General features: G+C 39.3%; 1 protein-coding gene across 1 annotated transcript in view; it reads right to left on the bottom strand.

Moving 5' to 3' along the window:
* Nucleotides 1–16,425, bottom strand: part of LOC127569658 (cilia- and flagella-associated protein 47-like) — a 401,309-nt gene that overhangs the window by 377,454 nt on the left and 7,430 nt on the right. Inside the window, 4 exon segments of the mRNA XM_052014458.1 lie at nt 4,634–4,992; nt 7,692–7,830; nt 10,468–10,583; nt 11,731–11,885. Of these exon segments, the coding sequence (XP_051870418.1) occupies nt 4,634–4,992; nt 7,692–7,830; nt 10,468–10,583; nt 11,731–11,885 (769 nt within the window).

Here is a 16,425-nt window from a genome sequence, read left to right as displayed (position 1 = left end):
CTCTCAGAAAGATACACCTGTGGGTATACACTAATCCATTTAATGAAATGGTTGGCATTGCCTGGACCACACAATCTTGATAATGAGATCCTGCCAGATGTCTTACGTGTGTCCTGCAACAGGTCAAATGGATTTTAATCTATTTCATGTTATTCAGTACTATCCACCTTCTCTGATCCTACCCACAGTTTTAATCTATTCTACATACTTTAGACAATAAAATGCAACTTGATAAGACTGATGACATTATTCTGAGTATATCCTTTAACATCATAATTTGTGTTCTCTTTTCAAATTAATATAAAATCAATAATTTTCTGTTAAAGTATAAACAGCACTACTTTCAATATTCTTTGAACCATTCAACTTACGCAAATTCCTTGGGGCTGAAGCACAGAGTAACAATGATTTTGTTATAAGGGTTTAGAATCCCTTGGCAAGGTCGACATGTTATCAGAGCAGAAGCATAAGCCGTTGGTCTGGGATCTTCAGTCACTTTATCTGCTAAAACTGCCTCTGAACTCAGGGATAGATCTGTACCCTGTCAAATACATGTAGTTTAGAAAATGAATAAACATGTTTTCTAATAACATTTGACTCACTAAAAATAAAGTACCTCTAACAAGCATTTGCATGGACAAACAACTTTATAGATTTTAAAGATATGGGTTACAAAATTATGCTTTATAGTACTGTTTTATTTGATGCAATTGGTGCTGATATTTGTAACTGCAAGTAATGGCTTTCATGGCAAATTGGGAAATGCAGTGGCATGTGTACCAAAGTATGCAGAGTAGAGAAATTGTGATGTCAGTCCTGCAACAATACGAATTTGATGACTGTACTGCAAAATTGGGCTGCAATGATCCAGCTAACACCATATGTACATCAAGTATGGGGAATTAGTGTTTAAGCACAGGAAGAAACCTCCCCTCTACCTCCCCACCCATCTGTACCAATTAAAGGGATTCATAATGACTTATGGGGTTATTCATGATAGATTGGCAATTGAATTGATTGGAAAGAAGTGTTGTGATTCTTGTTGTCAGAACAGGCAAAATACTCTTGTCTTCAGCGTTTCATTGCTGTGGCTCATTATGTTCTCAAATGATATTTTTAGCCACTGATGTGAGGACAACCTTTGCAGTGCCTGCGAAGATAGCAGCCTTCAAATTCTTTGTCTCGGATTCTTGCCGGGCAGATACAGGGGAGATCAACAAGGTATTGATTTAATGTAACATACATACCACGAGCTGATCATCATCAAATAATATTTATGTTGCAGCTGTAGCTGGTAGGACTCAGCCAACTTAATCAGCTGGTGGGGAATAAAAAGCACTCTACTGAAATTAATCTTCTTTATGCATGCAAACCATTAAGCAACACTTGGATGGGACTTGATAGCATTGTGGACTACTCAAAGATACAGGGTGCCTTTAACTGCAAAATTGCTGCCTTATGACCTCACCCTAAAAATGAGAAATATAACACGGAAGCAAACAATTTCACTTCTTCAATGTACAACTGGTCTGTAACTCTATGCATAAGGTATTGATTGTCAATGCCACACACCCAGAGGCGCTCAGGATGCCTTCATCCTGCACCAGTCCATTGTACCTACATCCAGAGGCTCTCATGACACCTTCATCCTGCACCAGTCCATTGTGCTTTCAAGCTTTCAGCTTCCAAGCCAGACCAAAGGGTGTTTATCTGGGACAAAAGCTATCCACAGTTCACTTGCCCCTTTGTCCATTGCAGACTCAACTGACAAGAACTCTCTTACAATTGGAGACATGCTGCCACAGGTTATCTCATTATACTGATCACTGGTGAACTTGAAATAATATTTCCACTGCCTGCATTGCTCTCAAAACAAACTCACCAATTAAGTAGTTCTTAATTGCTCCTGATCCTCCACAACCTGGAAAATTTCCTCAAAGTGACTACAGAACACAACATCTTATCCTGCAGTACCACCATGATCCTGAGCTCTTTTCTCCACTGTCCCCAAGTTAAAGGACTGCTCCCAAATTATGTCAAGATCTCTGGTTATATAAATTAGCATAATGGCCCAACTCTTCTCCAACCTATGATTTGCCCTGAACAATATAACATGGGATTTGCTTAAAACACTTTCTGGAATTATTACACAAACCTCAATGTCCTCACTGAGGCAAAAGTTTAAGCAACCATCAGAAAGTAAATGTGAACTGGAAATACAATTTGGATTATATAAAGGAATTAGCAATGAATGGCCAAAATCTGAGGATCAAATCTGATCAAATTTCTGTCCTGCTTGGTGAAAAAAAATACATAAGAAATTGGGATGAAAATCTTCTAGGCCAGGTGGAGTGTGTCATAAAAAAGTGCTACAGAGACAGTCAGTGAATTGATTTTGATTTTGCAGAACTTCCTAGGTTCCAACACACTTCACATGGATTGGAAAATTGCTGATGTAACTCACTTTTTCGAGATAGGAAAGGGGAGTGACAGAAAATTAAAGGTTCATCATAATGACAATAGTACAGAAAATACAAAAATCTATTATTAAGGATTTGGAAACAGAACACTTGAAAAATCAGAATATGATTAGTCAGAATCAACATTTTTCTTCTTTAAAATAACATTGTGTTTGACAAACCTGTAACTTTTGAGGGTCTGATTAATAGGGTAAATAAGACGAAAGCAACTGATGAGGTATATAGTATTTGGATTTTTTTTTAAAAGGCACCCGATAAGACACCAGACATGAGACTATTACACCCAATTGGGCCGATATAATCGCATGGATTAAGAATCAGTTGAAGAGCAGAAAACATAGGAATAGAATATAGGGATCAATCTTGGGTTAGCATATGTAATTAATGGATTGCAGCAAAGATTTATGTTTGGAACTCAGTTCAATGGTTTAGATGAAGAACCCATGTGTGACATATGCTTTGTCGATGATATGGAGCTAGATAGAAAAATAACCTGGGAGGAGCTCCCAAAGGGGCTGCTAGGTATAAGAAATGATTATCATAAAGCCAGTGTCTAAATTACACCAATCTATAAGTTGCTTCCCCCTCTTTAGGGAACTTAAGCTTTTAGAAACCTTACTCAAAGGTTTAAAATTCATTTCCCCCGACAAGTTGTAGATCAATAATGAAAAAAAATTGAAGATTTGAAACCTTATTTATTTCACAGGTGATGTTCTATTACATTTCTCTATTTCTTTGCTTCAAAGTTTCATCATGTTTAATAAAATATAAACAAATGAAAATACAGACATCAACTGATCATTATGGTTAGAAAAATAAATGCTGAATTCTACCAAGCCTTACTTCATTGGATGAATTTGCAGGTGTTACATCAGTTTTTAGAGTATGGGATTGGGCAAGGAGGTGACAGATGAAGCAATACAAGTGTAAGAATATATACTTTAATGGAAAGAAGATTTCAAAAAGCTGAGAGACATTGATGCTGGCATGGAGAGAGACTGGCAGAGAAAGTACTCTCTTACAAAAATCACACAGAGTCAACCTGCAGTTAAAAAGGCAAATTGTATTTAAGCCCTTATTTTACTGAGTTAGTGTATAAGAAATTCCATTGCATAGTGCAACTTTTATGTGTGCAATGCAATGAAATGAAATTTTTGTGATCAATTGATCATTAAACTTGGATTACAAAGTTTATTGTTTCCTTTCAGGTCCTCCTGTTTGACATGCTAACACATGGAAATGCCCAGATGTTATGCAATGGTGAGCAACAACATACAACAACAGCAAAGACAATACATCTGTATTTTAAACCATACATGTAAGGCCCATTGGATAGCATGGGAAACCCATGCTCTGAAAGAGATCTGCTATAGCTGGTCCCAAGCAATAGAGTGCAGTGCTGTGAGCCCACTTCAAATGAGTTCACTTTAAGTAAAGTACTGACCTCTTCAAACAGCTCTTCCTCAGGCTTTCGAATCCCCATCCCCTATCACAAATTGATTGCAAGACAACTATTATCCCTCCGATCAACTGTGACCCCCAGAAAAGCCAATCACAATCCCTTGCCATTGCCTTGACCCAAACCTGAGTGAATTTCTTCACCCAGAAGATTCTGAATCTTTGGAAACATCTTAACCACAGGGATAGTCAATGAATATGCCCAAGATTGTTGTGGATGGACTTTTGGATGCAAATAGAATCAAAGAATATGTGATTGGGGTGGGAAATAGAAATTGATTGTTCAGCCAAAATCTTAATAAATAGTGAAGCAGGCTCAAAGTGATGCATGACCTTTGCCTGCTCCATTTTTGTTCTGGTTTTAGGTTGATCTTTCACCTACAGCTTTCCCATAGTATAATTTCATTCAACTATCATTTAATGAGAGTTATGAAAAACAAACACACAAAAATTATACTGCTAAGATCTGTCCAACTTGGAGTTAAAAAAAGGAAGACACGCATGAAACTGTCAAGTACTGTATACCAAGTGTTGAAAGACCAACGCTACACAATCCTTCCTCAGTCACCAGCAGCTCCACAGCAGAACCCATAACTTTTTACAATACTCTCAAGTGATTTAAAAATAACAGATGTGGAGCACTAAGTTACTCTAAGTAGAATGCATTCACATAGAATATAATGACAATTATGTACCATTTATCAAATGAATCATAAAATAAATAGATATGAGTATTTCTGAAAAATATCCCAGATTTGACTTTAATTTGACTAAAAGGCAAATACTTATTACACAATTTAATATTACTGCAATAATAATTTTTACTACCACTTCAGATCCAGCAGCATCATTTTCCATCACAGTCACCCAGTCAATAGTTTCAGGGCTGTTGTTGTACAAAATAACTTGCTCCTGCTTTGAGGTTCCATAGTAGGCACTGCCAAAATGAATACATTCAAGCTTCTGGCCAGAAAGATCAAGAAGTTCCAAAACTGGCTCAACAATGTTTCCCTTAATTTTCAGAATCGTTTCTTCACCGCGTTCAAACTTCACCCTAGTAAGAGAGTAAACAAATCAAAAGAAAGCAAAGGAACTTATAGTGAAAATACTGTTTTTAATCATCAATGCTCCCTTCTCACCCTTGCCCACAAAACTTGAATTGTCAAGTCAAATAACTGGATTAATTGAACCTGTTCAGCAATTCAAAAGTGCGCCAATAATTCAAAAGGACAGAAAACCATGCAAACAAATGCAACTCCCACCTGATACCTGACAAGTGTAGCTTTTAATTGGTGCCAAATACACTGTTTTCCATATTAGCAAACAACAAAGGTATTTCAGAAGTCCTTAAAATCAAATGAACTAAACTGGTGATGAATGAAGTAATGATTGCACCTCTTAACGGGGAGATGTTCACTGACGACAACCTCTGCTATAAGTCACTTCAAAGCATTGTTTACTATAGCAATGTCAAAACAATCACCACCATTTTTCGACTTAACATTGTTAAGCATTCATGGAAAAGATGGGGAGTGAGAGAAAAGAACTGCTTCTGGACCCAGGAAGCCTTGTGGAACCCTTCCTGAGCAGAAATAAAATTTCAGTAAGAGGAAGTTACCAGAAAGGTCAAACAAGAAGTGATCTTAAGGATCCATTCACAGTCCTGGAGACAGCATGCTTGCTCAGAAGTTGGGTGACCTCCCATTGTTTTTGTCAGTGCAGCAGGGTAAATTATATCAGTATAAACGATTGGGCCCAGGACATTCCCCTGTAGTACCCTTACATTAATGACCTTCCACAATTATGACAATTTTCCTTTATTGTTGGTTTGGGTCCTGTTGGTGGAGAATCTTGTTTTGATTCCCGAAGATCTCTTGCTCCCATACATGGTCAACTGCTGCCTTGAAGTCAAGGGTTATCATGCTTTTATGCATATTTGGACCAAGGCTTCTACAACATTCATGAAGCTCAACATCATCTGGGACAAAACAGACTACCCACCACCCAAAACATTAATTCCCACTTGCATGATGGCTCTAAAAACACACCACATTTTAGCAGTCCTCCAACTCTCCGAAGCTTCTTTGTCTGCAGTTCCCAAACCAATAATGCTGATTGATCGCCAAAGATAATGGACCAGATGTGCAGGAATGCAATCATCTGCAAGTTCCTCCACAAATAATATCTGTTCTAAGTTTGAACTATAATCAGCATTACTTCATTGCTGTGGATTAAAATCTGAAATTCATCACTCAAGAGCAAACTGGGAGTGCCACAAGTGCCACAAAATAAATGTTGGCTTTGCTGATTGCAAATTGGATAAAAAGTAGATTTTGAGAACAATAATGGGCAATTTTAGCCCTGCTCACTCAAAAGAAAAAGCATAAAAAAAGTAGTTCAAGTCAACTGTCAAACTCTTCCTTCAATATTCCACATCCATCCTGCAGGTTCTGATTTGCAGCTACTTCCTTGTGTAGACATGAGTGACACTGGTCAACCTTTTCATGAGATAAATAGATAGGGCTATGATGGCATCACTGGAGCACTGCCAATTTAATCAGAGAAGTGTTTGTGAAAGCCATTGTGATTTCAAGGCCAGTAGAGCCGAAACATACATCTCTTTCCCACTTTTGACATTAAATGTGCTGTTGGCAGAAGCAGAGTGTTCATCCAGATCCTAGATGGCAAGTTTATACGAACCAAATCCTTCCCAGTAATTTATTTGAATGCAAAGGCAAATTTTTCAATCTCGTGGAGCAATTTCCTAATGCTGATACAGGCTTCAGACTGCTGTACAACTGCTGGTCTCTACTAATTTCAAACAGAAGGCTGACTGAAATTATATAAAACCAAGGAGATAAAAAGCTGCTGAGGTTAGGATGGCTTGTTGATCCCTTCAACTGAAGCATCCTTGATTAATGCCGCAAGTTAAAAACACGGTACCAATAGTCACTGACAACATAAGCATCTAAATTTAAATACAAAAGGACATAAAATACAAGGGGATAAAGTACAAAACACAAACTTCTGTATTTTGGGAACAACCCTCAAAACTCTGAATAGGAATTCCATATCAAAAAGGAGGAAGTTGGAAGCACCAAACTGCACAGAATAACTTACATGGTTCTCACAGAGGACAAGAGGTAAGTGGTTTTGTCTTCCAAGAATCAAATTGTGGAGATCACAGAGATCAGGTGGCTCAGAAAGGCTGCAGTCAAGGATCAGGAAGGCATGAAAGGGGAAGTCGGCATTGGAGCCTGGGGAGGAAGGCATCAGGGAGTCAATAAGTGAGGTTGGTAAAAAAAGTAGGCAAGCATTTGGAACCAAAGAGGCAATGATCCAAAGTCAGGTAGAGGCACAGAGAATTGTAGAGGGACTGATCAGCAACTTGGAAGTCAAGAGAGATCAGGAGTTGGAACCAGGGTCCAGATTTCAGGACTGGGAACATTAGCCATTAAGGTAGTAATTACTTCATTTGCTGGTGACATTTTTGGTTGATTTTTTCTCAAAGCTGGTATTGGCTATGTTGGGACAAATCATGTTGTAGCAGAGTTGAAATCTTTTATCACATGCTCAAAATAAGAGTTGTATAAATTATAAATAGTTTGTTTTTAATTTTAATTCTTGAGAAATTTGGCCTATACTCACTGGAGCTTAGAAGAATGAGAAGTGATTTAAGAAAATAATCCAGCAAAGATGATTAGCAAGTTTACATCAGTAACTTATAAACCAACTTCAGTTATATGGACTTACGTGACCATTTCATCAAGAACCATTGGCTGTTGAGTTGACAATTCAACTTTGACCAAAAACACTGCTTTTGGTGGAACCATTCCATTCCTAGGCTTAATAGTTAAGGATAGATTTCTTGTACTTGTAATTGCAAAGAGACCTAAGGGAGAGAGAAAAATTAAGTTTCTGTCCATTTTCTGGATCATCAAATCTGGAGAACACCTGAAACAAAACAATACAAAATAAACCTGCACAAACTCTTCTGAATGTAATATAAATGTAATGTTTTAAAAGGTGTGAGTTTAATTATTTATTGACAATACCTCATTTTGTCACACTACTGTTGCATTAAGAACATTTAAGGTATGCGAATAAACATTAATCATTTCTGTAAAAGGACTTAAACCAAATATTAGATTCCATTGATGCAAGTCTCTTCAGCAGAAGATCCCAACAAAAGTTAAAACAATTATATCCTAGGCTCCTTGGGCTTTGTTTGATTTTGCAAAGTTAGTATCATGGCTGTAAGCAAGCTGCAAAACTGTTGCAATGTAACAATGATCAATTCAAGGCAAGAAAACATTTGTGCAAGTGGAATCTGAATTATTATGATTTGACACTAACATTGAGGGGCAGCTCTCAAATGCAAATAACCTTTCTTTGGAAAAAATATAAGCATTCAGTATTCAAAAAAATCAAAATGCTTTACATTTTTCAGTTTTAGACATTGATTTACTCAGCAGAACCAACACTTTAACCTCCTTAGCCTTATTAATATTATTTTGAGCTCCCCATCACTATTAAACAGTGAGCTGAAACAACATACTGGGTGCAACCACGACAGCAGAGTTTCATGCCTTTTCCTCGAAGATATCCATTATATCATTGTGGCTTAGAGGGCGAAGCTCTTGTGTTTAAGTCTGAAGATTGTAGATTCAAGTCTTAGTCCAGAGATAAGCACAATACTCTGGACAGACATTCTGGCGCAGTACCATTGGATATGCTATCATTCAATTGAAACATTAAATTGAGACATTGCCAAGTTCCTCAGATGGATATAATAGATACTATGTAACTATATTGAGTCTGAGCAGGATGTGTATGGAAAATTTATCCTTTAATCAACAATATTTAATAGAAACATGACTCTTTTTTCTTTTTCTACAGATTCTGCCTGACCAGCTGTGCTCCTTCTATTTTCTGTTTTTAATTCAGATTTCCAGCATTTAAAATTTATTAGCAGGATGAAAATGGAGAAATGAGTCGATGCAGTATGTCTGGAGTTTCAGAAACCATTTTGTAAGGTATTGCAGTAAAAGTTTTTTACTTAAAATAAGAAGGCATGGGTTTGGAGTAATATATTGAGATATATTAGTTAAAGTACAGAATTCAAACAGTAATTAACTGGACTCTTTGGTCAGGCAGATTGTTACCAGTGAAATGCCAAAGGGGTTAGTTTTGGCCCACAGCTATTCACAATTTCCATTAAGAAACACTGTGAAATGTATCCAAGTTTGCTGAAGATATGAAGCAAGGCAAAAAAGTCACTTATGAAGAGGACACATAGAGTCTGAAAAAGGACTTAGACAGATGAAGCAACAGGGAAGGAAGGTAGCAGATGGAGTAAAATGTGGAAAAATGTGAGGTTGTGCACTTTAATTGGAAGAATAGAACAGCTGAGAATAGTGAGAAATTGTTAAATGTTTATGTACAGATTGACCTGGGTGTGATAGTTCAGGAGATGCAGAAAGTAAACATGCACATACAGGAAGCAATTAAGAAAATTACTGTTATCTTGATCTTTTTGCAAATGGGTTGGAATACAAAAATTACTAAATCTTGCTGAGACTGCACAGGGTTGGTTAAGACTATATTTGGATTATTGTGTGTTGTTATGGCCGACCTACTTTTGGAAGGATGGGCTGGTGTTGAAGACTGTGCAGTATAGATTTAGAAGATTGATTCCTCAGATGAGGTTGTCCAAAGAATAATAATTGAGGAAACTTGGCTGACACTCAGAGAAGCTTAGAAGATTTTCAAGATGTTGTACTCCCTCTCCAGGGAGAATCCATAACCGGGGGTAGAGACACACAATTAAGGGTCAGCCATTTAGAACTGAGATAAGAAAAAGATTTTTTATGCTATAAACTTTTGGAATTGTTTTTCTCTTTCTCTCTCCTGGGGCTCAGTCATCTAGTATATTAAAAGTTGAGATTGAAAGGGAGATAAAAAAGGTATTTTAAGTTACAGAGGTGGTGGGATTTCCAGCCACCTTCTCTGCAACTTAAACCTTCCTTTTTTCATATTTCCTTCCCAGTTCTTTGACCTAACATGAAGGGTCTTTGACCTAACATGTTAACTCTGTTTCTCTCTCCACAGATTCTGCCTGACTTGCTGAATGTTCCCAGCATTTTCTGTTTTCATTTCAGATTTCCAGTTTTCATTTCAGATTTCCAGCAACTGCAATTTTGCAATATTTTAATTTTCGTATGCCATAAGTTAGATGGTAATGAGTACATTGGAAATAATTTTGTGTGATACAGTTCATTTCTATGGTCCATTACATTATCTGAATTCTTTGGGGGCTAAATCTTTTATTATCACTCCAACAAGTCATCACATATTTTTTGTGTGAACATGGTAAACCATTTATCATACTTCTTGAGGCAATATTATGAAGGCACAGTTTGTTCAATTAATAAATTTTCAGCTTTCAAGTTCAGAATGGTAAAGTAGAATGAATAAACGTAATACATTTGAGAGTTTTATCCTTTACGAGATGGTGTTAAAAACATACCTGGGAGAGATCCATGATTTGCAACACGTAGCTCCTTGAAAATAACTTTACCATTGGCTACCACAGTACCAAAATCAACTTCTGGATCAATGCTAAGATCACAGGCAGAACTAAACCTAAACACAAGAAGACAAAAAACCAGAGTGATCAAACCAAAATATTTTAATATCATTAATTCATTTAATTCTAAAAATGGCAGAAAGTAGCGTTACGCCAAGCTGTGCCAAGTGACATCGTTCTAGTGCAGTCTTAAAGCCTCATATGAAAAAATGGGAATCCAGATGTAAATCTGTGGAGCCCAACAGGACACAAATGTATGTGTGTTGGGTTCTAATAGAATCAGGGTGTACATTCTGAGAAAACGTTTAGGTCAGGTTTCAGGTCTAGATGTGTGCTATTGTGGTGAAGGCCTCCATCCTAAAGAAAGTGACTTGACTGTGGAAAATGTGAAAAGAATTCAGTCCTCAACAACAATGCTTCCATTTGGCTTGTTACGGAACATCGCAAACACAAAATGTAAAAATATCCCTTGCCAAGGTTGTTCCACATTTCTTTTGGAACAATATAATTTTATCAGGCATTTTATGAAACACCTCCACTTTCTTTCCTCTGTTAAGCTGCTGCATGAAACCTTTACTTTTGATTCAGATTTTGATCATCTCCCCTCATATCAAATTATGCTTGATCATTTTTTTAATCTATTGATTTTTGGGATCTTATTCTCAAATCATCTGAGAGAGAATCCACCACTGCGTTCCTTCTGGTGATGATACTCCCATAGTGTTGTTGGGGAGGAAATTCAAAGATTTAGACACAGCAATAATAAAAGAACAGTGAAATATTTCCAATCCAGAATCATGTGCAATTTGCAGGGAATCTGCAGATGGTAGGTGGGACCTCAGTTTGATGTCTCATCTGAAAGACAGCACTGGAGCCCTCCCTTTGTATTCCACTGGAGTGAATTTCTATGCTTAAAACTCTGGTATGAGACATTGGCCCATAACTACTGATACTGACAAGGTATGCCCAATTTATTACTTTATTAATAAGTGTAAAGCAAATTAAGCTATCCTACATGTTCAGAAGGAAGTTAAAAAAGATTCCAGTGCACGACAAATACAAGCTTTTAAACTTCACTGTTGTGTAAAAACATTCTCTTAATTTGCAATGAGATGGACTAATTGAATTCGTTAATATACATTGTAAATTTCACTCAGTGGCATATTACTGTATGAGTGAAATTAATTATTGCATAATACTTACGCACGTAGTGGAATTGTTATAACATCATTATCTACACTTATAGTGCATACATCTGTTGCATTCTCTTCTGTTTCTGTAGAATACTCTACAATTGCTGTAATTTGTACTCCGGGAGCAATTTTTTTATCTTTATTCTTCACATTTATTCGAAATAACTGTAAAGGGAAAGACAAATATTACTATATTGAATCCATGCAATTACATTCTTCAGCCCATCAAACCACGTTGGAGACATAGTACACCTGCCTTTACCTTTAGAGGCAAATCCACATTGGAGCCTGCCCGTACTAACTCAAGCCTAATGGGACACAAATGTGTGTGTTGGGTTCTAATAGAATCAAGGTGTACATTCTGATAAAATTTTCAGGTTCAGGTCTGGTAAGGCCACACCATGCCATCCCAACTCAGAACTTTATCCAGGTCATTATGATTTACAACATATTATTGCATGTGCCCTCTGTTCTTGATCAATAGCAATTTATGTGCAGCATAGGAAGTCTATTTTTCTGCTCTTTCACAAATGCCTCTGGGTTGGGTTATGTATGAGAAACAATTAAATACTCGGGCTCAGATTGTTTTTGGATTGGCTGTGGTCAGATTGGGTTTTAATTTTATTCCCAAGCAGACCTTGAGTCCATAGAGTCCACCTTAGTAACGTAACCATATCCAAGATTTGTCTTCACTGTTTATGAATTATCATGCCGAGAATTTAGAACATAGAACAGTACAGCACAGTACATGTCCTTTGACCCACGATGTTGTGCCAAACTATATGGACACCTCCTCCATGATCAATCTAACCCTTCCCTCCATATCCTTCCATTTTTCTTACTTCCATTTGCCTATCTAGGAGCCTTTTAAAGTTCCCTATTGTATCAGCCTCTACAACCACCCCCAGCAGTGCATTCCATGCACCCATCACTCTCTGTGTAAAGAACCTACCTCTGACATCTCCCCTAAACATTCCTCCCCTGACCTTAAACGGATATCCTCTGGTATTGGCTATTGCGGCCCTGGGGAAAAGGTACTGGCTGTCCACTCTATCTATGCCCCTCATTATCTTATGCACCTCTATCAAGTAGCTTCTCATCCTGTGTCGCTCCGAAGAGAAAAGCCCTAGTTCGTTCAACCTTTCCTCATAAGACAGGTTCTCTTTACTTACCAGGCAGCATCCTGATAAATCTCCTCTGCACCCTCTCTAAAGCTTCCACATCCTTCCTATAATGAGGTGACCAGAATTGAGCACAATACTCCAAGTGTGGTCTAACCAAAGTTTTATAGAGCTGTGACATTACCTCGCGGCTCTTGCACTCAATCCCCTGACTAAAGGCCAGCACACCATACACCTTCTTAACCACCCTATCAACCTGCATAGCAACTTTAAGGGATCTATGGACTTGGACCCCAAGATCCCTCTGTTCCTGCACACTGCTCAGAATCCTGCCATTAACCTTGTACCCTGTCTTCATGTTCATTCTTCCAAAGTGTATCACTTCACACTTTTCCGGATTGAACTCCATCTACCACTTCTCCACCCTGTCTATATCCTGTTGTAACCCAAGACAGCCTTCTGCACTATCCACAACCCCTCCAACCTTCATGTCATCCGCAAACATACTCACCCATCCCTCCACTTCCTTATCCAAGTCATTTATAAAAATCACAAAGAGTAGGGGTCCCAGAACAGATCCCTGTGGAACACCACTAGTTATCCACCTCCAGGCAGAATATTCTCCATCTACTACCACCCTCTGCCTTCTGTGGACAAACCAATTCCAAATCCATGCAGCCAACTCTCTATGGATCCCATGCCTCATGACTTTCTGGACGAGCCTACCATGGGGAACCTTGTCAGACGCTTTACTAAAGTCCATACACACCACATCCACTGCTCTACCTTCATCTATTTGTTTGGTCACCTCCTTGAAAAACTCAATTAGACTTGTGAGGCACGACCTGCCCCTCACAAAACCATGCTGACTATCCCTAATAAGACTATGCTTCTTCAAATGCTTGTAAATCCTGTCCCTCAGAATCCTCTCCAATAGCTTGCCCACCACTGTCGTAAGACTCACTGGTCTATAATTCCCAGGATTATCCCTATTACCTTTCTTGAACAACATTAGCCATCCTCCAATCCTCTGGTACCACTCCTGTGACCAGGGAGAATGCAAATGTCATCATCAACACCCCAGTAATCTATTCCCTTGCATCCTGTAGTAACCTGAGGTATATCCCATCCAGTCCCGGGGCTTATCTATGTTTTTCAGAAGCTCCAACACTACTTCTTTCTTAACCTCAACATGCTCCAGCACATTAGCCTATTCTACACTGACCTCACATTCGTCCAAGTCCCTCTCCCGAGTGAACACTGATGCAAAGTATTCATTAAGGACCTGCCCTACCTCCTCCGCCTCCGGGCACATGTCTCCCCCTTTATCTCTGAGCGGTCTTACCCTAATCTCTAGTCATCCCCCTGTTCCTCCCGTACATGTGGAACACCTTGGGGTTTTTCTTAATTCTACTTGCCAAGGTCTTCTCATGCCCCCTTCTAGCTCTCCTAAGTCCCTTCTTAAGCTCCTTCCTGGCTACCTTATAATTCTCAAGAGCCCTGCCTGATTTTTGCTTCCAAAAGCTTAAGTGTGCTTCCATCTTCCACTTTACTAAATATTTCACCTCTCTTGTCAACCATGGTTCCTTTACCCTACCATCCTTTCTCTGTCAGTGGGACAAACATATCCAGAACCACATGCAAGAGTTCCCTAAACAGCCTCCACATTTATTCTGTGCATTTTCCTGAGACCATCTGTTCCCAATTTACGCTCCCAAGATCCTGCCTAATACCATCATAATTAGCCCTCCCCCAATTAAAAATTTTCCCATATTGTCTGCTCCTATCCCTGTCCATGGCTATGAGAAAGGTCAGGGAGTTGTGGTCACTATCTCCGAAATGCTCACCCACCGCAAGGTTTGTCACCCGACCAGGTTCATTGCCTAGTACTAGATCCAGTATGGCCTCGTCGGCCTGTCCACAGACTGTGTCAGGAATCCTTCCTGGACACACCTCACAAATTCTGCCCCATGTAAAACTTTTGCACTCAGGAGGTGCCAATCAATACGAGGGAAGTTGAAGTCTCCCATGACAACAACACTGTTATTTTTGCACCTTTCCAAAATCTGCCTATTTATCTGCTCCTCAGTGTCCTGGTGGCTATTGAGGGGTCTATAGAATACTCCCAATAGAGTGATCGCTCCCTTCCTGTTTCTAACTTCCACTCACACTGACTCAGTAGACGATCCCTCCATGACATCCTCCCTTTCTACAGCTCTGACACTATCCTTGATTAGCAATGCCACTCCCCCCACCTTTTACCTCTTTCCTTGTCCTTTTGAAACATCTAAACCCCAGAACATCAAGCAACCAATCCTGCCCTTGCAACAGCCAAGCCTCTGTAATGGCCACAACACTGTAATTCCACGTGTTGATTCAAGCTCTAAGTTCATCACCCTTACTCTTAATACTTCTTGCATTAAAATGAACACATTTCAACTCATCTGACTGACTGCATTTATGCACTATCCACAGTCTCTCTGCACATCACATCTACCTTTACAACAACTGCTCCATCACCTGATCTAACACTCTGGTTCCCATTCCCCTGCCAACCTAGTTTAAAAATCTGCCCGCGAGGACATTGGTCCCTCTCGAGTTCAGGTTTAACTCATCCCTTTTGTACAAATTATACCTTCCCCAGAAGAGATCCCAGTGATCCACAAATCTGAAACCCTTCCCTCTGCACCAACTTTTCAGCCACATCTTCCTATTCTTACCCTCATTGGTGCATGGCACAGGCAGCAATCCAGTGACTACCACCCTTGAAGTCCTACTTTTCAGCTTCCTTCCTAACTCCCTATATTCCCTCTGCAGGACCTCATCCTTTTTCCTATCTATGTCGATGGTACCAATGTGTACCATGACTTCTGGCTGCTCTCCCTCCCCCTTAAGAATGCTGTGGACTTGATCTGAGGTGTCTCTGACCCTGGCATCTGGGAAGCAACATACCATCCAGGAGTCTTGTTCTCGTCCACAGAATCTCCTATCTATTCCCCTAACCAAGCAGTCCTCTTCTGCCCCCTTCCCTTCTGTGCCACAGAGTCAGTCTCAGTGCCAGAGACCTGGCCGCTGTGGCTTTCCCCTGTTAGGCCGTCCCCCCCAACAGGATCCAAAACTATATACTTGTTATTGAGGGGAATAGCCACAAGGGTACCCTGCACTGACTGCCTGTTCCCTTTCCCTCCCCTGACTATCACCCAGCTACCTGCATCCTGCAACCTAGGTGTAATTGCCTCCCAGTAACTCCTGTCGACCATCTCCTCAGTTTTCCGAATGATCCGGAGTTCATTCACGTCCTGCAGACCAACCTCCAAATTTTGCCTTGAGCTGTAATTTTTCTCCATGGCTGTAATATTAGTATAACCTGGAGCTTCAATTCAAATAGTTTTCTTAAAGCTACCTTGGGTGACGTTTATTAGATTAGAGATAGCTTGGCAAAACAAATAACTTTTACAAAGACATTCAACAACAGCAGGTCTGGGTAGCTGAAGATGTCAACCTTTAATCTATCACCAATACAAAAAGCACTGGAGGAACTCATCTCCTATCTATTCCCCTAACCAAGCAGTCCTCTTCTGCCC

Source organism: Pristis pectinata, chromosome 4 (genome assembly GCF_009764475.1).
Source record: "Pristis pectinata isolate sPriPec2 chromosome 4, sPriPec2.1.pri, whole genome shotgun sequence".
Lineage (NCBI taxonomy): Eukaryota > Metazoa > Chordata > Chondrichthyes > Rhinopristiformes > Pristidae > Pristis > Pristis pectinata.
Note: the sequence above shows the minus strand (reverse complement) of the source record. Positions and strands in the feature narration are given on the sequence as shown.